Source organism: Xenopus laevis, chromosome 7L (assembly GCF_017654675.1).
Source record: "Xenopus laevis strain J_2021 chromosome 7L, Xenopus_laevis_v10.1, whole genome shotgun sequence".
Taxonomy (NCBI): Eukaryota; Metazoa; Chordata; class Amphibia; order Anura; family Pipidae; genus Xenopus; species Xenopus laevis.
In genome coordinates, this window is record NC_054383.1 from 129,125,962 (window position 1) to 129,148,055 (window position 22,094).

The 22,094-nt window shown below is 38.9% G+C and overlaps 1 protein-coding gene across 3 annotated transcripts in view; it reads left to right on the top strand.

Annotated features, from left to right (window-relative positions):
* The first annotated feature begins 1,157 nt into the window (after positions 1–1,157).
* LOC108695948 (sialic acid-binding Ig-like lectin 12) overlaps positions 1,158–22,094 on the top strand; it is a 31,692-nt gene continuing 10,755 nt past the window's right edge. The window contains exons 1-8 of one of the 3 annotated variants that reach the window (XM_041569715.1): positions 1,158–1,339; positions 4,469–4,598; positions 10,796–10,922; positions 13,784–14,161; positions 16,094–16,387; positions 17,249–17,605; positions 19,761–19,889; positions 22,032–22,081. In XM_041569715.1, the coding sequence (XP_041425649.1) occupies positions 10,850–10,922; positions 13,784–14,161; positions 16,094–16,387; positions 17,249–17,605; positions 19,761–19,889; positions 22,032–22,081 (1,281 nt within the window). In that variant the 5' untranslated portion in view covers positions 1,158–1,339; positions 4,469–4,598; positions 10,796–10,849. Of the gene's footprint in view, positions 1,340–4,336; positions 4,599–10,795; positions 10,923–13,783; positions 14,162–16,093; positions 16,388–17,248; positions 17,606–19,760; positions 19,890–22,031; positions 22,082–22,094 lie in introns of those variants that run through there. The other 2 variants (XM_018224895.2, XM_041569716.1) reach the window with 2 other exon arrangements.

A 22,094-nucleotide genomic window follows, 5' to 3' on the forward strand; every position in this document is an offset into this window, starting at 1 on the left:
GCAACCATTTGGGGCTTTTTCGGCAAAAATCTTAAAATTGAGGGATTTGGTAAAGAAAAAAAATGAAAAAATTGTTCGATTTGGGTTTCCGCTCAATTTTATCAAGTTTTTCCCGAACAGATTAAATCAAGCTTTTTTTTTAATAATAAATAAGATAAAATCAGGTATGGGAATTTGGTTTTTGTTTTTGTTTTTTAAATCATGAGATAAATTTGGATTTTAGTAAATAACCCTCCCCGACTTTAGCCACATATTTAAGCTCCCACTGTGTTCCTAAACTTACACGTGACACGGGCACAAAAATAACATTGGAAACCTTCCCTTAATCTTCGAGCCCATATCCCTAAATTCATTCTTTAAGGTCCTCCATCTAACATTAATTTTGTTGTTATTACCAGTTTAAGGAGGTCACACCAAACACTAAGAGGCCGATTCATCAAGAGTCGAATATCGAGGGTTAATTAACCCTCGATATTCGACTAGGAACTAAAATCGTTCGACTTCGAATATCGAAGTCGAACGATTTAGTGCAAATCCTACGATCGAACGATCGAAGGATTATTCGTTCGATCGAATGATTAAATCCTTCGAATCGAACGATTCGAAGGATTTTAATCCAACGATCGAAGGAATATCCTTCGATCAAAAAAACTCAGGCAAGCCTATGTGGACCTTCCCCATAGGCTAACATTGACTTCGGTAGCTTTTAGCTGCCGAACTAGGGGGTCGTAGTTTTTCTTAAAGAGACAGTACTTCGACTATCGAATGGTCGAATAGTCGAACGATTTTTAGTTCGAATCGTTCGATTCGTAGTCGAAGTCGTAGTCGAAGGTCGAAGTAGCCCATTCAATGGTCGAAGTAGCCCAAAAAACACTTCGAAATTCGAAGTTTTTTTAATTCGAATCCTTCACTCGAGCTTTGTAAATGTGCTCCTAAGAGAATGATTTGCTTACTTTTGCCAAAGCAGATATGTTTTTGGATCACTTTTGTTCAATAATTGTATAACTAAATATAACAATTGTTGTTTAATTTATTTAACGAGATCTTCTTCATCTACTTTTCTGAAAATCAAATGATGTCTTAAGTCACATTCATAAAGAAATATAGAAAAAGGTTTGCAAACTTTCACACATGACTGTATTTACTCACAAACAGATATAGGGAGAGAGACAGGAGGGAGATGTTGAGAAAGCTTTGTGGAGCAAGTGGTTAGAAAAATGTAAATTTAATGAAAAAGAGAAGAAAGAGAAAAAAGGAACCATTCTGAGAGTTGGGACTGCAGAGAGAGCAAGTATTGAGTTTCACCTGACTCATCCACAATACGAAGTTATGGATCAAGGTAAGTGCTGTCTTCTTGAATTACATTTTAATAGGACAGTAAGTAAAAGTGAATTTTACAAATTGTTTTGGGGCTTATTTATCTTGTCTCTTCTTTTGCATGTATGAATGGTGAGTAAAGCTTGGATTAAGCAGTAGTTATACCAATGGCAATGAGCTACTGTATCAATTCCAGTAGCAAATGGATCTATGTGACTTTAGCCAAACTATGAATTATTCCCCTGGTGCAGCCACCATGAGAATACGGGCAACTGTCATGTTGTATCAAACTTGAATTAGTGCCCCTTCTTACAATAACTAGAGGGCAATAGAGAAAGAAATTATAGAGGCATTTATATGTGATGCTGGAATTTTGGAAGTGTTATAATGCCTGCCACTAGCTAAGAACTGTATTTATTTTGTTGCCTGACCCTTTATCAGTGTTAGACCATCCCCCATAAATCTATGCCAACATAGGTATTCCCTTGTACAAAGCACAATTCAGCAGGAACACTCCCCTAAATTTGCTCATAGTTTGTACAGAGAGATCCCATAAAACTATGACAGCATAGGTATTCCTCTGTACTAAGCACAATTCAGCAGGAACAGTCCCCTAAATTTGCTCATAGTTTGTACAGAGAGATCCCATAAAACTATGGCAGTATAGGTATTCCTCTGTACTAAGCACAATTCAGCAGGAACAGCCCCTAAGTTTGCTCATAGTCTGTACAGAGAGATCCCATAAAACTATGGCAGCATAGGTATTCCCTGTACTAAGCACAAATCAGCAGGAACAGCCCCTAAATTTGCTCATAGTCTGTACAGAGAGATCCCATAAACTATGGCAGCATAGGTATTCCCCTGTACTAAGCACAATTCAGCAGGAACAGTCCCTAAGTTTGCTCATAGTCTGTACAGAGATAGCCCATAAAACTATGGCAGCATAGGTATTCCCTGTACTAAGCACAATTCAGCAATTCAGTACAGACTATGAGCAAACTGTTTCTTCAGAATTGTACTTAGTAAAGGAAAGTACCTATGCTATTACCTCTCTAGTATCTCTCAATACAGACTTGAGCATATTTAGAGAATGGGTTCTACTGAATTCTACTTAACAAAGGGAAATATTGACTTTATATTCTAGACCTGATCAATAAATCAATACACAAAGAGGAACTAACTGCAGGAAATAAAACTCATATGATATAAAACAACACATCAGTTCCTCAGTTTTATAAAGTAGCAATAAACACTGCTTATAAAAATGTGATGGTGCTACGTGTAAACTTTATGGAAAACAGATAACAGTGACACTGCTAAACTGCAATGCACAACTTACAGTATGTGTTAAGATAAAAACAAAAAAGGAATGTTACAATACATGTAGTAGGGCAGACAATTGAAATTGAAAATGAATGAATGTAAAAGAAAATATCATATTAAATGTCCTAGGCAGCCACAGGCACAAAGAGTAATTAAACACCTCCTTTACCAGGTATGGGATCCGTTATCCGGAAATGTGTTATCCAGAAAGCTCTGAATTACAGAACACGTCTCCCATACTCCATTTTATCCAAATGATCCTTTTTTTTTTTTTTTAAATTATCTCCTTTTTCTCTGTAATAATAAATCAGTACCTTGTACAGGTATGGGATATGTTATCCGGAAACCCATTAACAAGAAAGCTCCAAATTATGGAAAGGCTGTCCCATATAGACTCCAACAGCACCTTGTACAGGTATGGGATCCGTTATCTGGAAACCAGTTAACTAGAATGCTCCAAATTACGGAAAGGCTTTCTCACATAGACTCCATCCTATAGAAATAATCCACATTTTTAAAAATTATTTCCTTTTTCTCTGCAATAATAAAACAGTACTTTGTACTTGATCCCAACTAAGATATAATTAATCCTTATTGGAAGCAAAACCAGCCTATTGGGTTTATTTAATGTTTACATGATTTTCTAGTAGACTTCAGGTATGAAGATCTGAATTAGAGAAAGATCCATTATCTGGAAAACCCTAGGCCCCAAGCATTCTGGATAACAGGTCCTATACTTGTTCTTCGTCCCAACTAAGATATAATTAATCCTTATTGGAAGCAAAAACAGCCTGTTGGGATTTTAGTTAATGTTTATATGATTTTCTAGTAGACCTAAGGGGTTATTTACTAAACTCAGAATGTGAAAATCACAAACAATTTGTGATTTTTTTTTAATAAAATCGGACTTTTAAAAAAAAATCACGACTTTTTTGGAATTTATTAAACCCCTGAGGATGGAAAAGTCAGAATCTGAAAATCCAGCGTCTCAGACCTGTCGGGTTGCATATAAGTCAATGGGAGAAGTCCCAATAATTTTTTGATGTGCACTGGGTTTTTGGCAATGCCCCGAAGATTTCGGAGTTTTCGGCAAAAATTGGGAGTTTTCGTGTAAGAAATCAAAAGAAATCGTGAAAATTGGATGAATTTCCAGCAAACAAAATTTTTGGGAAAGCGTTTTAATAAATAAGCCCAAAAAAACCAGTGTGGATATGGTCTGAGTTTTTTTCAGAAAATATTGAGATAAATTCGGACTTTGATAAATAATCCCCCTAATGTATTAAAATCTAAATTATGAAAATATCCATTATCCGGAAAACCCCACATCCCAAGAATTATGGATAACAGGTCCCATACCTGTGTATTAGTGAGGGATACATCACTAGGGCATAAGGGCATGATAAACAATTAATTCTTACAATAGAAGAAAAGCAAATATATATAAAATTAAGAATTGTTTATAACTAAAGGACATTAATGTATTAGAGATGTGGGTAAGAAAACAATGTGAGGTGAATCAAGATAGAGAAAGAGGTAGAATGGAAAATAAGCAATGGAAAGGGGAAGTTTGTGAATTCTAATTTAATTTATCTGCTGTCTGGAGCTAATTTGTGTTTGCAAATTGGTTGTGATAGTAAACAATGGATATTATAACTAAAGTTGTCATATAAATGTGTAATGTTTTTTATATAGTGCACATCTCTTACAGATGCCTTAACCTCCTGCCCTCCAGTTGTTCTAAAGCTGAAACTTGTTGCTTAACAGGACTGAGCCACTAACTGGGCACCAGTTTTACTTTCTTCTTCTTTATGTTTCTTATTCTTTGCAGGTAAACAGCAGGATTTCACAATGGAGTAAATTAAAAACAGAAAGCTGTGTTTTGGGGAGAGGGGGACACAGAGAAGGAGGGAAAAAGACAGGGGAGTTCAGAAGAAATTGATTTAAACACAAACAGAAAGGTAAGTAGACATGAATGGTAAAGTCAAGGTGTATACTGGGATCTATTACTGCATTTCTATCTAATGTGATGATATAACAGATTTTAGTTTTATTTCCCAAAGTTGCTTTCATAAGTAGCATTGTAGGGAGTTCATTGTAATTTAATTATCTGAATTATCTAAAAATAAAATTATATTCTCAGGTAACATAGTAACATAGTAACATAGTAAGTAAGGTTGAAAAAAAGACACATGTCCATCGAGTTCAACCTTTTTTTTTTTTTTTTTTAATTTTATTAACTACCTATCTGCCAGTTGATCCAGAGGAAGGCAAAAAAACCCATCTGAAGCCTCTCCAATTTGCCTTAGAGAGGGAAAAATCCCTTCCTGACTCCAAAATGGCAATGGGACCAGTCCCTGGATCAACTTATACTATGAGCTCTCTCCCATAACCCTGTATTCCCTCACTTGCTAAACACCATCCAACCCCTTCTTATACCTATCTAATGTATCAGCCTGTACCACTGATTCAGGGGGAGAATTCCACATCTTCACAGCTCTCACTGTAACAAACCCCTTCCCAATATTTAGGCGGAACCTCTTTTCTTCTAATCGGAATGGGTGACCTTGTGTCAGCTGGAAAGACCTACTGGTAAATAAAGCATTAGAGAGATTATTATATGATCCCCTTATATATTTATACATAGTTATCATATCTCCCCTTAAGCGCCTCTTCTCCAGTGTGAACATCCCCAATTTGGCCAGTCTTTCCTCATAGCTAAGATTTTCAATACCTTTTACCAGCTTAGTTGCCCTTCTCTGTACCCTCTCTAATACAATAATGTCCTGTTTGAGTGATGGAGACCAAAACTGTACGGCATATTCTAGATGGGGCCTTACCAGAGCTCTATACAGTGGGACCCCCTCCTCCCGTGACTCTCTGCCCCATTTAATACAACTCAAGACCTTATTTGCCCTTGATGCTGCTGACTGGCATTGCTTGCTACAGCCAAGTTTATCATCTACAAGGACTCCAAGGTCCTTTTCCATAATGGATTTGCCTAGTGCAGTCCCATTAAGGGTATAAGTGGCTTGGATATTTTTACATCCCAGGTAGGAGAACAAGTAAAGTTGTTTCTGGTCTGAATGGGAGGGTCAGACTTGTGTATAAGACTGTGTGTTGTCTCAGTACTTCTGGTCTATAACACAGGACCACAGTTCAGTATATGAAGCGTAATACTGATTTTAACACAAATTCTCCAGCATGATTTTGAGAAGTTAAAGTGTCCCAATGTATTTTATCTGATGTCCAAGCACAAGTAGTGATGACAGGCAGACCTCCACTCATACTTTACTCAAGATTCAAGAAAACATTATTTTCCACACAAATATACACTCGTTACAGCATTTTGAACCTTGGCAGATAACTTAAAAACAATATTGCTATAGTTAAAAAAAAACATCTTAATTGATAAAATACTTCATGGGCATTTTCTATAAAAAATTACAAAGATTTGAAAAACTCAATGACCCGTGTTAAGCACTATGGGGGTTATTTATCAAAGGTTGAGTTGTGTTTTCCTGAAAAAATGTTGTAGGGTAGTTTTCAGTCCAAACAAAAAATTTTGAGTTGAAATAAAACTACAATTTTCGGGGTCTTTTCAAAATTGTTCTGGTTTTTGTAAAAAAAAACAAAAAACCTCGAATTATTTGAGACATTTTTTTGCTCCAAACCTGGAAAACATTTGAGTTTATCCAAAGTGACGTGTGTATATTGTGCTAATAATCATTTACCAGCATTGATCTATAGACCATACACAGTTTTATCTGAAGTAATGATCATATTTACAGTTTTTAAGTAAACATAAATTATTGTATATCTAAGGCCCTTATTCAATTTATCCAAGTGACATATGCATTTTATGCAAAAACAGAATTGATATGTATAAAGAATGTTTTCTTTCTTAAAAATTACACTTTCTGGATCTAGTGTTTACTAAAAAACTCTCTCTCTCTGGTTTTAACAGTGAACCCTTCCCCCTTTCCGATCACAATTTGGTTACATTTTCCATCTCTCACTCTCCATGCCCACCTGCTTCTTCCCCCACTGTCTTAGTCCAGGATACACGTGACATTGACCTTCCAGCCTTAGCTCAGTCTTTTAGGTCCAGTCTCATTTCCCTTAAGGAAACGTCTGATCCTGATATCCTGGTAAGTGAGTATAATCACATACTATCCTCAACCATTGGCTCATTTACCCCTTTACAGGCTAAGCATACTCATGCTCAGAACCCACGACCCTGGCTGAATTCACAAACCAGATACTTACGCTCCTGCACGAGATCTGCTGAACGTATGTGGAAAAAATCCCGTATGCAAGCAGACTTTATTCACTATAAATTTCTATTGTGCTGCCTCAATTCTGCCTTGTCAAAAGCCAAACAAGAGTACTACAGTACCCTTATAAACAATCACAAATCCAACCCATGACGCCTGTTTTCTCTATTCAATACTCTTCTCTATCCCTCATCCACAGTATCCGTCAACCTGACGCACTCTCCTCAGGACTTTGCTGATTTCTTTAAAGTGGAGTCCATCCGCAATCAGATCCCTACCTCTACTAATGTAAACCAGTTCCTCCTTCCTACGCTCCCTTCTGCATGTCTTAATTCCTTCCCTCCAGTAACAATGTCTGAAGTCTCCAAGCTTCTTTTGTCCTCCCCACTCACAACTTGCCCCTTGACCCTATGCCCTCTTCTCTGCTCAAACACTGTGTTGCAGAGCTTACCCCACTACTTACTCACATCTTCAATTCTTCTCTAGCTTCTGGGACCTTCCCTTCTCCTTTCAAACATGCCTGTGTAAAGCCTATTCTTAAAAAGGCCACGATGATCCAGCCTGTCTATCAAATTACTGTCCTGTCTCCCTTTTACCACTTGCCTCTAAACTCCTAGAGCGTATTGTGTTCTCCCGTATTACCAACTTTCTACACACCCATGATCTGTTGGACCCTCTGCAATCTGGTTTTCGGCCTGTTCACTCTACCGAGACTGCTTTGTGCAGAGTTACAAATGATCTTCAGGTTTCCAAAGCCAAAGGTCACTTCTCCATCCTTCTCCTCCTTGACCTATCATCTGCATTTGATACATTTGATCACTCTCTCCTGATGAAGATTCTGTATTCGCTTGGCATCTATAACCAGGCTGCATCTTGGCTCTTTTCTTACCTCTCTAACCAATCATAACAAAACCTCATCTCCAGTTCCACTGAATGTGGGGGTGCCGCAAGGCTCCGTACTTGGTCCGCTGTTGTTCTCCATGTACACTGTGTCTTTGGGAGATCTCATCCATTCATTTGGCTTTAATTATCATCTGTATGCTGATGATACCCAAATATATTTATCCTCCCCTTCATTAACAGCTGAAACAGAGGCTCAGATCTCTAACTGCCTCCTGGCTATCTCAAATTGGATGAACCAGCGCCACCTCAAACTCAACCTAACAAAAACTGAACTTATCATCTTTCCACCTAAGCCTGGTCCTACTCCCCTATTTACTATCTCTATTGATGGCTCATTAATGCTGTCAACTCAGAACGCTGTCTGGGGGTAATCTTTGACTCCTCTCTGTCCTTCTCTGATCATATCAACACCACTGTCAAAACCTGTCACTTTTTCTTACGCAATATTGCCAAAATCCGTCCCTTCCTTTCACCTGATACATCCAAGACGCTCATGCATGCTCTCATCCTATCCAGACTAGATTACTGTAACCTTCTACTAACTGGCCTCCATAACTCCCATCTCTCCCCTCTACAGTCTGTATTAAACACTGCTGCCAGAATTATCCTCCTCTCATCCAAAAGGTACAGACCCCTCCGCTGCTGAAGTCCTTATCATGGCTTCCTATAAAACAAAGAATAACTTATAAACTCCTCATCATAACCTTCAAAGCCCTCCATTCCTCTGCACCCAACTACATCTCATCTCTTGTCTCTCTATATGTTCCTGCCCGAAACCTCCGCTCCTCTCAGAGCAACGCTTGATTGTACCCCCACTACTACTGGTGTTTCCCGTATCAAACCCTTCTCTCTTGCGACTCCTTATATTTGGAATGCCATTCCTGAATTTCTCAGGAGAGAATCCTCCTTCAGTGTTTTTAAAACAAAACTCAAAGACTACCTCTGGGAGCACCTGGATAACACCTGAACTGGCAATTATATAACAGTGTAACAAACTGTAACCCACAGCACCTTAATACCCCTCTGAATTGTGTCTGGATGTTACCCTTCCATTTAGACTGTAAGCCCTACGGGGTAGGGTCCTCTAGCCTTTTGTTTCCTTGACACTGAGCACTTAATCTGCATTGTAATTATATTTTATATATCTGTGAATTGTATTCTAATAATGCACTTATTGTTACTTTTTATTCCAATGACCCCTTGTTTGTTACTACTAATTTATTGTTTTGTTGTACAGTGCTTTGCCCTCAAGGAGCGCTTTACAAATAAAAATATACATACAGTACATACTTTCAGTTGGCTCATTTTAACAAATGTCCTATCATATCAGTGAGTTTAAGACTCTATGGGGCAAATTCACTAACCTCCGAAAATTTGCCAGTGGCGGCTTCGCTCACAGCGCAACACTTCACCAGGTGTATATTCGACAGGACAACGCTAATTCACTAAAATCCGAAGTTGCGTCCAGGGCACCGAACAATGTCAAAGTTGCGCTAGTGTTACTGCGCCAAGTGAAGCGAAGTTGCGCTAGTGTTGCCTAATTTGCATACAGCGGGAAGTTAAAGTACAATGGACGTATATGTTGCAGCAAATACATTACACTACACAAGCTCAGGGAACATTAATAAAATAAAATAGAGTTGTTATATTGCCCTACACATGAGCCCAATGTATAGTTTATATGCCATATATGGGGGGAAGCCGGTTACCCCCAAAAAATGTTACTCTCTTTTTCAGCCTATCACCCTGAAAAAGGAAAAGACGCTAGTGTTTTTTGGGAAATTTTCAACTATTTTTTTAGGAACTCCTATCTACTCTATTGCACTTCACCTGGTCTGAGGTGGTGAAGGCAAGTCTGGCGCAAGAGGTAACGTCCATTAAAATCCGCATCTTAGTGAATTTGCGTAGTTATGTCCATTCGTGCAAATTCACCTGGTGTTAGGGAGCGAAGTACCTCTAGAGTCTATGTCCTTCACTAGCAAAGTTACCCTGATGACTGTTAGTAAATCATTGAAGTTCCAAAATGACTAAGAGAACAATGCCTGAGATGTATGAAAAATGCCCCACAAAAAATGCCTTGAAAAATGTATATACACATTCTAAAGTAGTGTTTCCCACAAATAGGAAGTTATTGCTTTAAACTTTGGGGTTGATTTACATCCCAGAAAATAATTACAGGTATGGGACCTGTTATCCAGAATTCTCTGGACCTGGGGTTTTCCAGATAATGAATTTTTTTTATAATTTGAATCTCCACACCTTAAGTCTACTAGAAAATCATATAAACATTATGGGGCAAATGCATCAAGGGTTGAATATCGAGGGTTAATTAACCCTCAATATTTGACTGGGAATTAAAATCCTTCGACCTCGAATATCGAAGTCGAAGGATTTTGTGCAAATAGATTCGAAGGATTTTAATCCAACGATCGAAGGATTATCCTTCGACCAAAAAAAGTTAGAAAAGCCTATGGGGACCTTCCCCATAGGCTAACATTGACTTCGGTAGCTTTTAGGTGGCGAACTAGGGGGTCAAAGTTTTTTCTTAAAGAGACAGTACTTTGACTATCGAATGGTCGAATAGTTGAACGATTTTTAGTTCGAATCATTCAATTCAAAGTCAAAGTCATAGTCGAAGGTCGAAGAAGCCCATTCGATGGTCAAAGTAGCAAAAAAAACACTTCGAAATTCGAAGTTTTTTTTCCTTCTATTCCTTCACTCGAACTTAATGAATGGGCCCCTAAATAAACCCAATTGGCTGGTTTTGCCTCCAATAAGGATTAATTATATCTTAGTTTGGATCAAGTACAAACTACTGTTTTATTATTACAATGAAAAAGGAAATATTTGGATTGTTTGGATAAAATGGAGTCTATGGTTTCCGGATAACAGATCCCATACCTGTACACTATAAAAATTAAAAATATCAATAGTGCAAAATATTTTTTATTATAAATACTTATTTTCCTCTTGGTCAGCTATTTTCTAGGTAAGAGAGTCTGTCTGTAGCCCCTGAGCCTTCTGCATTGACCATGAGGATGTGGTACAGTGGATTCAGGTTCCTTTGGCAGTACCACCCAGTTCTACTCTTTCTGCTGTGGGAGGGTGAGTATGTGACACTGTTATATATGTGATATTGTATTTATACTGTGATCATATGATAGCAATCCCAGGTACAAGAGTAAAGGAACATATCTGATAGTAATACGGGTCTCTATGGGGCACCTAGCCTATGATTAAGGGATTTATTCCTGAAACGCGTAAGGTGATAGTTGTTCGCAGGATACTGCAATAAACCTGCTTTTTATCTGGAGTGCCGTCCTTTCTTTGATTGTGGCCATCAAGTTCATCCACTCCAAACCTCTTAAACTGGACACAAGATGAGCCTCTTCCCTGTCATCTCAACATTCCTCAAATTTATCCGTGAGAACTGAAGTCTGTTAGCCAGAGGAGAGTCTCTCAGCAATGTGACACCCCTGTCAAAGTTGAAATACAGTTTCATTGAATGTGGGGCCTTCAAGCTGAGGTAGATAGTGAAGAAAATACCCTTGTAGAGGTCCTCCATAAGACAAGTAAATTAAGAATGGACTGGAAGGACTAATGGAATTGTCACATATTTTGAGAGGGGGGATAAATATATAGAGGCAGGGGCGATTCTTGCTATAATGACGCCTGAGGCGGCCTTCATTCGCCGCCCCCTTCCCTCCCCACGGCACTAACCTTTATAGCGCCGGAGAGGGCAGAGGCGGTCCGCGACGCTTAGTGCAGAGAGCGCAAAAGCGCTCTCTGCACTAGAAGAGCCGAATTTCCGGTTTGAAAAACGGAAATTCGTCTCTTAGTTACCAGGAGCGGCATTTTTGCCGCCCCTGGCAACCAGGCGGGCGCTGCCGCCTGAGGCGAGTGTCTCAACTCGCCTCATTGGTGGAGCACCCCTGTATAGAGGATAGTTCAAAGAGGAAGCCAGAGCAGAAATGTCCTGCTTGAGAAGACACATAGGGTAGACTGGTATTAAGGAGGTCTACCCAAGAGGAAGTTTATCTGTAGGAACATCTAACTGTAGAGAAGTCCCAGAGAGTAAATTAGCTCAACCCAAGCATGTTGTATCATATTTAGTTCATTCTAGCTATTTCATATTAAGGGACATTTTTGTAACTACTTTGCAACAATTGAACTACAAACAAACCTCAAGTGAAAATAATTTGGCAGGTGCATTTTCCCAACTAGTAGTAGGAAAAGGGAATAAGCCAGGTGAATTTCTAACCCATTATATAGCAACTTGTATTACTGTATTTGTTCTTTATTATTGCTCCTATTTAACCCTAACCTTTCATTGTAAAATAACAGTTTCTCAATCTCCAGCTGTTAGACTATTGTTACACTATTGTTCTGCTCCTACTGATTACCAGTTGGCACCCAAATAATATATTATTTAGAAAACTGCTCTGCTTTCATTTTATTATTTATTATTAATCTCTGAAATGAGGGAGTGGGAAACAGAGCTACAAAAATTCAGAAACCTGTAAGGTGATTGAAAATGATTTTGTATATAAAGTACAAAATGTGTTGGTGTAAATGTGAGCAAATGACTGGTATGTGTATGTATGATATTGTTGCTGAAAATGATTGAAATGTTCAAGAAGTGTAACTACAAGGGTTGTCCATTAGATGGCAGTAAAGTTACATTAGTTATATAAGAGGTTATGTAATAGTGTTATGTAAGGTGTAATTTCTGTCCCAACCACTAGAGGGAAATAGTGAGATAGGGTAAAAAGAGTATAAAAGGGATGGGTTTTAGCCAGGGTGTGTCGGTTGGAATTAGAAGATAGTCAGGTAAATAGTAAATGGGGCACTAGGTGCCATAGCCAGTGAGGGCAAGTTAGAAAGGGTAGCTGGTACCCCACCAAGGAGTAAGAGGCCTAGTGGCCGTGGCTCGGCCACAGACAGGGAAAAGAGAGACAGTCAGGACAGTGTGGACAACCCAAGCCAGAGGTGGAAATTCCTACACGGAAAACGGTTCTATGCGGAAAAAGAAAATCTTCAATAAAAATTTTCACGTTTTTTTTTTATATACTTGTTGTGTAGTGTGCCCTTTAATGACCGGAGGGCCCCTTACAAACCTATATATTATTTGTGTTTTTTGGGTTATTTAGCTTTTTATTCAGCAGCTCTCCAGTTTGCAATTTCAGCAATCTGGTTGCTAGAGTCCCAATTACCTTAGCAACCATGGACTGCTTTGAATAAGAGACTGGAATATGAATAGGAGAGGGTCTGAATAGAAAGATGAGTAATAAAAAGTACCAATAACTATAAATGTGAAGCCTTACAGAGCATTTGCTTTTTAAAAAAGGGTCAGCAACCCTCATTTGAAAGTTGGAAAGTGTCAGAAGAGGAAGGCACATAATTTAAAACCTATACAAAAGAAAACATGAAGCCCAATTGAACAGTTGCTTAGAATTGGGCATTCTATAACATACTGAAAGTTACCTTAATGGCGAACTGCCCCTTTAGTACAAGCACTAGTGTCTTATAAAACGGGGGGGGGGGGGGGGGGGGGGGAATTTACTAATACCAGCCACATTTGTAACAATGCAGTCAATATGATGGATGTTTTGGCTTATGCTGGCACAGGTACAGATTGGGATCTTGGGAGCAATCTAAGGGATTGACTGGCGTTGGCATAGGTACAAATGGGAGCAATATGATAGATGGCACATGAGGCAACACAATGGCTGCTGGCACAGGTACAGGGGGCAATATGAATGGTAAGGTGGGAAATGGTAATGTTGGACTGTGTGTGTGGGGGGGGGGGTCTGATTGAAGCCCTTGCCTAGGGTGCAAGTGCTTCACTCAGTGCCCCCTGAGTACAGTAACCCTTAGCAACCAGTCAGCATTAGCTTTGATCAGTCTAGTGACAATCACTAAAGACATAATAAAACTTATATGAACAATATATTTTCTCCCCACAGGCAGGAATTGTCAGGAACAGACAGAGGATCTACCAGGGTTTACAATTGAGGCACCAGCAGAGGTGACAGTGCAGAGGGGACTCTGTGTGCTCATCCCCTGTAACTTTACTGTTGGTCCTGGTTATAACTTAACCAAAGATGCCATTGGAATCTGGTATAAAGGACATCTTGGTGGCCCAGTTGCAGCTTCTACTGTCTCCTCTCGGTTCCCTGATACAACAAACAGGCGCTTTATATTCACTGGGAAAGTGAGTGCAGGAGACTGTTCCTTCTCTATCAGTGATGCACAACCAGGAGACACTGACCAGTACTACTTCAGACTTGAGGGTCCTTTAAAAATTAACTACCTTCATATCCAGCCAAATGTATCTGTGACAGGTGAGTGAAATAAAATCAATAGAAACCCAGAGAAGTCCCAGAGACTGTTAAGTTTCCCCAGTGGTCCTTATAATGTGTGTGACTGAGAATCCCTCCATAGAAAATTCTGTATGAACTAATAATAATAATAATAATAATTGTTAAACAGTTAAAAAAAGTTATTAAAGGCAATGGTGTTCCCCAGCACACACAATGTAAATACCACAAACAAAATCTACATGCTACACATTTTAGATTGTAAAGGTTAAAGGGCAAGTCAATCCCCCAAAAAAATCTTTCCCATATCCATTTATTAAAAATTTTCAGCGCTTTAAAGGGTTGGTTTATAGATACATTAACTTTAAGTATGCTATAGAAAGGCTAATTCTAAGCAACTTTTCACTTGATCTTCAATTTAAATTTTTTATGGTTTGTGAATTATTTATCTTCATTTTCTGACTTTTTCCAGATTTCAAATGAGGGTCACTGACCCCATCACAAAATTTTCTGTAAGACTATAAATGTATTGTTATTGCTACTTTTATTATTGATCTTTCTATTCAGGCCTCTGCTATTCATATTCCAGACTGTTATTCAAATCAGGGCAAGGTTGCTAGGGTCATTTGGACCCTAGCAACAACATTGCTGAAATTACAAACTGGAGAGCTGCTGAATAAAAAGCTAAATAACTCAAAAAACACAAACAATAAAAAATGAAAACCAATTGCAAATTGTCTCAGAATATCACTCCTACATCATACTAAAAGTTAATTCAATTGTAAACAACCCTTTTAACGTTATTTGTTAAAGGGGTCGCTATTCAAAGCAACATTTGCTGAAATCCTGGAAGTCATTTTTTAAACAACGTTGCAAAAGTCTTAGGGGGTTATTTAATAAAATCAAAATGTATCTCATATTTTATTTAAAAAACAAACAACCAAACTCCCATGCCCCATTTTAGCTTATTTATTATTAAAAAACTTGATTTAATTGGATCGCAGAAAAACTCAAAAAAACGAAAACCCTAATCACTTTTCACTTTTTTTCCGTAATTGCTCAAAATTTTCAAGTTTTTGTCCCGAAAACCCCCAAAACGTCAGATTTTCATGCTAACCCAGCTCAGACCCTGAAAACTTCAAATTTAGATAGGTGCTTCTCCCATTCTCCCTATCTCAGACCTTTACAGGTCTGAGATAGAGGATTTTCAGATGTGAATTTTTTCCTAGCATCAGGGTATAATAAATCTCAAAAAAACATTGAGGTTTTTTTTCCCTTTGTTTTCCAGCAGGAAAAAACTAAATATCTTTGAGATTTGAATAAATAACCCCCTTAGTTCTAAAGCAAATACAGGTCTGTTAATCAGCTGCCTTGTCTTACATTGTGTCAGCAGTCTGAACCACCAGTGCAGAGAATAGAAAAGGACAGACACTTCTTTCAATAGCTTTACATACACAATTAACTTAAAAATCAAAGAATATTGTAATGAATGTGTATTGAAAAGTTGCTTAGAAATATGTTTTCTTTTATTAGGCAAAACATTATATTTTAGGTTGACGTTCCCTTTAAACACAGGAATGGTGACAAAAGCATTGCAGTCTGCAGCACACGTCTGAACTTATAATTACTGTGGAGCGTGTGTATTGGCAGCCGTATCAGGTTCACTTTTCAGTATTAAATTGGCTGATCATTGTCATAACCATATTTTCTGTTATCTTAAGCCAAAGTTATTGCAATTTCTAAGCATTATTAACTGTAATAAAATCTTGTATTTCTGGCAGGTTGAATAATGACAGTTGAATAATGACAGTGGAATAATATTCTTTGCTCTTTCTTTAAGACTGAGCTGATTGTGCTAATAAACCTGTAACACAACATAAGCGGTAGCACAAGATACAGACCACAAATGAGTTGCTTTTGTGAATTATGTTTCAGTCTTTGCCAATAATCTTACAGACCTAAAAGAACCTGATATATCTCCCACCAAGTATCTGACCGCTGGTGAAGAAGTGACTGTGACTTGCACTGCTCCTACACACTGTCCTGGGCTCTCTCCAACCTTCACATGGGAAGGAAGTGTAAATACAGAAAATACACAGAATAATACATTGAGGCACCAAGATGGGACTGTCACCTACTGGTCAAATATCACTTTCACTCCATCACTGAGTGACCATTTTTCCTCCTTAACCTGCACTGTGACTTATAAACATGAGTCTGCTACAACAAGCATCACCTTGAATGTTGAATGTGAGTCTTCCTTTCATCATGTTTTTCTATACACATTATCTGGAAACCCCATTATCCAGAAAGCTCTGAATTACAGAAAGGGCATCTCCCATAGACTCCATGTTATCCAAATATTCCAAATTTTAGAAATGATTTCCTTTTTCTCTGTAGTAATTAAACAGTACCTCGTGCTTGATCCAATCCTAGATATAATCAGTCCTTTAATGGAAGCAAAACCAGCTTATTGGGTTTATTTCATATGAAGATCCAAATTATGAAAGGATCCATTATCCAGAAAACTAAAGGTCCTGAGCTTTCTGGATAATATGTCTCATACCAGCACATACAAAACTAGCAGCCTCCTCTCTTTCCTCATAACCTTCCACTACTTGTATCTCATAAACAGGTTTCTGTCCCCATGAATTTGCTTTCCTTCATGCAGTGAACCCCAAACTAACCCAAACCCTGTTATTGTTGCCCATATATTTCCACTGCTGTTTGGTGATGGAAGACCGAACTAGACAGACCCAAGAAAATACTATTTCCCTCATCTAGCGGTAATTCCTGTAAGACTTGCTCAATAACAAGTAGAGCAGATTACATACAGTAAGGAATTGATACTACTTTGGGTATGCAGCTTATTACAAGACACTGGGGGTCATTTATCAACACTGAGCAAATAAACCATGACAACCAATCAGATTGCTTGCATTCATTGTTCTACTTACAGCTGGCTTTAAAAAGCTAATCACTGATTGGTTGCTATAGGTAACTGCCCGTGGGCAAATTTGCCCAGTGTTGATAAATGAGCCCCACTGACTGTTTTTTTTTTGTTTATTCTAAATATGACCTTAATGAACAGATATTTTCTCTTTCCCATAGGGTTTACAATTGAGGTACCAGCAGAGGTGACAGTGCAGAGGGGACTCTGTGTGCTCATCCCCTGTAACTTTACTGTTGGCCCCAGTTATAACTTAACCAAAGATGCCATTGGAATCTGGTATAAAGGATATAATGGACATCCAAATGGTCCAGTTGCAGCTTCTACTGACTCCTCTCAGTTCCCTGATACAACAAACGGGCGCTTTATATTCACTGGGAAAGTGAGTGCAGGAGACTGTTCCTTCTCTATCAGTGATGCACAACCAGGAGACACTGACCAGTACTGGTTCAGACTTGAGGATAGAGATAATCTAAGAGTCAGCTTCCTAAATATCCAACCAACTGTTTCTGTGACAGGTGAGTGAAAATAAAAACAATATAAACCCATATACATATTGGGCCTTTCTGCTACTGATTATTTTAAAGGGTCTCTTTGTATTTAGACTAATTAGAGTCTGAAAATAGAGACAGGCTGTGTATTGTAACTTATGGTATATATGTCCCTTCTCCATTGCTGTTTTGTAGGTTTCCTCCATTTTCACTCTTTGAAGCTGACCATGTCAGTCATTGAGGGTTAATACAATGTATAATAGTACTGAGACTATAGTACTTTGCACTAGATTTAGTATTGTGCACATATCTACACAATACTAAACTATACTGTGTATATATTAGGCTTACCAGTCCTTTTCTTTCTTTAGTGGTTCATTGATTCTCTGGAGGCCTGGCTGGGCACCACCATATACCAACATAAAGAAATTCCCCTCTATTTACTCTCCCATCAGTGCAGTGGGACTGGGAATTTTACAGTAGGTTCGAAGTTAAATCTCCTGCACACGATCCAGTCTCAACAGCCAATCCCAGAGCATGACCAGCAGTAATGACAAATGAGAAACATTTGCTGCTGCACAAAGCTTTTCTATTACCCGTGATAGGCTGGTGGAAGAATTGGCAGGGGGATCATAATAATCATGATAGTGTGTGGGGTTGCACTGCTGGCAAGAAGTGGGTGCAGAGATTAAAATGGGACATAAAAGGGGAGAGAGTCAAACAGTGGAAGGGAGATGACAGAGACTAAAAAATAATGGGGGGGGGACACAGCAAAAGAAGCAGCTCAAAAATGGCAAAACAGAAGAATAAGGGCAGAAAAAATTGGAAATTAAGATATGGGTACAGGAGACTGGTGTTGTGGGGAAGATGGTGGAAAAACAAAATTGTGAAGGACAATATATGAAGGTGCAGAAAGAAATGTTGGGAATTAAAGATAACATGAAATACAGAAGGATTTAGAGAAAATATCTGTGTTAGAAGAAGAAGAGGGTATTAAAGAAGGTAAAGGGACAGCTGGACGAGAACAGAGAAGCAGAAGAGGAAAGGGAGACCTTGATAGAAAGAAAAGTCAATGTGGGGCATAAATGTTCTGTATAAATAATGTATATACTATGTCTTACTAAATATTGTACTTGGGTATCAATACCCTCTGCCTCTCACTGTATATAATGTGATTTGGAGTATTAGTTCTCACAGGGGCTTATTTATTAATGCTGGAGATAATTTACACCCGGGCAATAACCCATGTCAACCAATCAAGTTCTTGCTTTCATTATTTTACATAAAACTGTGTAAAAAAAAATAATCTATGGGTTACTGCCTAGTGCTGATAAATGAGCCCCACTGTCTTTACTGTATAAAATGCTTTGAGAATCAGTACCCACACCTCTCACTGTATAATGTGCTGGACGTGTCAGTATTCATGGTTTTACTGTGTATAATGTGCTTTGGAAACTTGTATCCACTGTTCTTAGTGTATCTAAATACTTGGGGTGCAAGTCTCTATTCCCTTGAAGTGCAATAACAACTCACTGTATATTTTCTTGGGCTGTAGGACCTACAGGTAGTTATTCATCTTATTATATAATGTGCAGTGCATAATAGACTCATTTTATCCAAATAATCCATATATTTAAAAATAATTTCCTTTTTCACTGTAATAATAAAACAATATCTTGTACTTGATCCCAACTAAGAAATAATTAATCCTTATTGGAAGCAAAATCCAGCCTATTGGGTTTATTTAATGTTTACATGATTTTCTAGAAGACTTAAGGCATGAAGATCCAAATTAGGGGAAGATCCATTATCTGGAAAACCCCAGGTCCCAAGCATTCTGGATAACAGGTCCCATACCTGTACTTAGTTTGGGAATTGAATAACATGAAGTCTTTCCCCAATCCCTTCACACTGTGGAGAAGCTCATGTCATGTAGAGTGCATATAAATGAATTACCAACTAAGCATGCATGATGGGAATATAATTTGCACCCAGTTTTAATGATGATGAGGATTCCACAATAAGATGACAACCAGACAAGGTTTCCATTTTAAAAAGACAATTTGATCCACTGCAGAAATGTATTTAATTTTATTTGAAGATTTTGAAAACTCGGAACACTTGTAGTCCTACAGTAGATGTTGAAGAAAAGAAATGTATTTCACTCCATGTTCTTCTTTAGATCCCAAGGAAACGTGTTTGGATTCCAAAGTGATTCCTGCAATGGTGGCTGGAAATATTTTCATTTTAGCTCTGATGGGCCTGGGAGGTTTTTGGTACCTGAAAAGGACCAGGAAAATGCCAGAGAAAGGTAAAATGGAAATACAGAATGCAGATATTATTTAGTATTTCAAACAATATCTTTTTTCAAACATGTGTTAAGGTGGCCATACACGGGCCGAAAAATTCTGCCGACAAACTGTGTCGGCAGCTTATTGGCCCGTGTATGGGGCCCCCCGACGGGCTTCACCGATCGAGATCTGGTGGAAAGTCGGCCAGATCTCGATCGGTTGGGACAGAAAATCCCATCGGATCGTGGCCGCATCTATTCGTTGATGCGGTCCCACGATCCGACCGCCCGTTTGTGCATCGTTAGGATCTGATCTTTGGGCCCTAGGGCCCACGATCGGATCAGTCACTATTGCCCACCTCAAGGCGGGCATATCGGAGGGAGATCCGCTCGTTTGGCGACATCTCCAAACGAGCGGATCTCTCCATCCTCTGACCTTAAGAAATAAAACAGTTATACCAATAAGGAACTTGTATCTAGGAGGGATATGATCTTAAAGGCACCTGCCATCTGATTTTGTTTCCCCCACCAGAGGTGAGATCTAATTGAGCTGCACTCGATCAAATGATCTGGAAAGGGAATGAGCAAGATTTGATCTCCTTTGTGAATAACCTAAATATGAATGATTTTAATGTGAGCTTCACACATACCTATTCTAAAATGTTTTTGAATTTTTTTGGATCTTGAGAATATTGTGGATAGGAGAAATCTCAGTATATGTACACATTTTTAGTCTGAGAGTGTTAACTCTTATCTTGCATCCTAATAGCATGTGTCCCTCCCAATGTATTAACAATATCCCTTGTTGCCACTATGGATGGACTTTAGTTCAAGGTTACATATACACTAACAATCAATGTTGTTTCCTTAAAGTTTTCAATATTACGTGGACCAAAAAGCAGGGGCCAAGCCTCAATACCAGCCTGGATAAGATTATGGGTCAGTGTTAATTTGACACTCTTGCTCTACATTAGGGTGCATTTTGGCTACCCCTGGAACTATAGCAGGGTGACAGTTACCCCAATGTTTCTATATATCTGTAACCTTGTTATGAGCTAAGGGGGCCCAGTCCGAAGGCCAGTTAGGGGGAGATTTGGGGTGAGTGTTTATTTGTGCCCTGGATACCCCTAGAACTATAGCAGGGTGACAGTTACCCCAATGTTTCTATATATCTGTAACCTTGTTATGAGGTAAGGGGGTCCAGACTGAAGGTCAGTTAGGGGGAGATTTGGGGTGAGTGATTATTTGTGCCCTGGGTACTCCTGGAACTATAGCAGGGTGACTGTTACCCCAATGTTTCTATATATCTGTAATTTTGTTATGAGCTAAGGGGGCCCAGCAGGAAGGCCAGTTAGGGGGAGATTTGGGGTGAGTGCTTATTTGTGCCCTGGGTACCCCTGGAACTATAGCTGGGTGACTGTTACCCCAATGTTTCTATATATCTGTAACCTTGTTATGAGGTAAGGGGGTCCAGACTGAAGGCCAGTTAGGGGGAGATTTGGGGTGAGTGATTATTTGTGCCCTGGGTACTCCTGGAACTATAGCAGGGTGACTGTTACCCCAATGTTTCTATATATCTGTAATTTTGTTATGAGCTAAGGGGGCCCAGCAGGAAGGCCAGTTAGGGGGAGATTTGGGGTGAGTGCTTATTTGTGCCCTGGGTACCCCTGGAACCAGGTGCATTTCAGCTTGTGATGCCACCTGAGGTGGCGCTGAAAATGGCACCCTCCCCTGCCCATTGTGCTTACCTGAAAACCTCGACGGGGGTCCGGGGGGGGGAGGGGAGGGGCGCATCGCTACTGCTGAGAACGAAACTGCACTCTCTACACTAGAAAAGCCGAATTTCAACAGAAATTCGCTCTTAGCCAGGAGTGGCTTTTTGCCCAGGAACTATAGCAGGATGACCACAATGTTTCTATATTACTGTGACCTTGTTATGAGCTAAGGGTTCCAACTCTAAAGGCAAGTTAGACCTTTCTTTTAGCTTATGGTGGTACAGGGTAGATTAAAGAGAGGTTTGAACAAAAAAAGTAAAAAAACACTGCTCCTTTGATGCAGCGAATTTGGAAATATATATTTTGTTATATTATATGCTCACAGGTGTATTCAAAATCATTACCTAAAGTGATGCAACCTGACACCTTTGTATTATGATTCATTAAGGTGAAACAAGAGAAGGTCCCAAGCCAAAGGCTGAAGAGTCTACATATGAGGTAGGAAATGTGT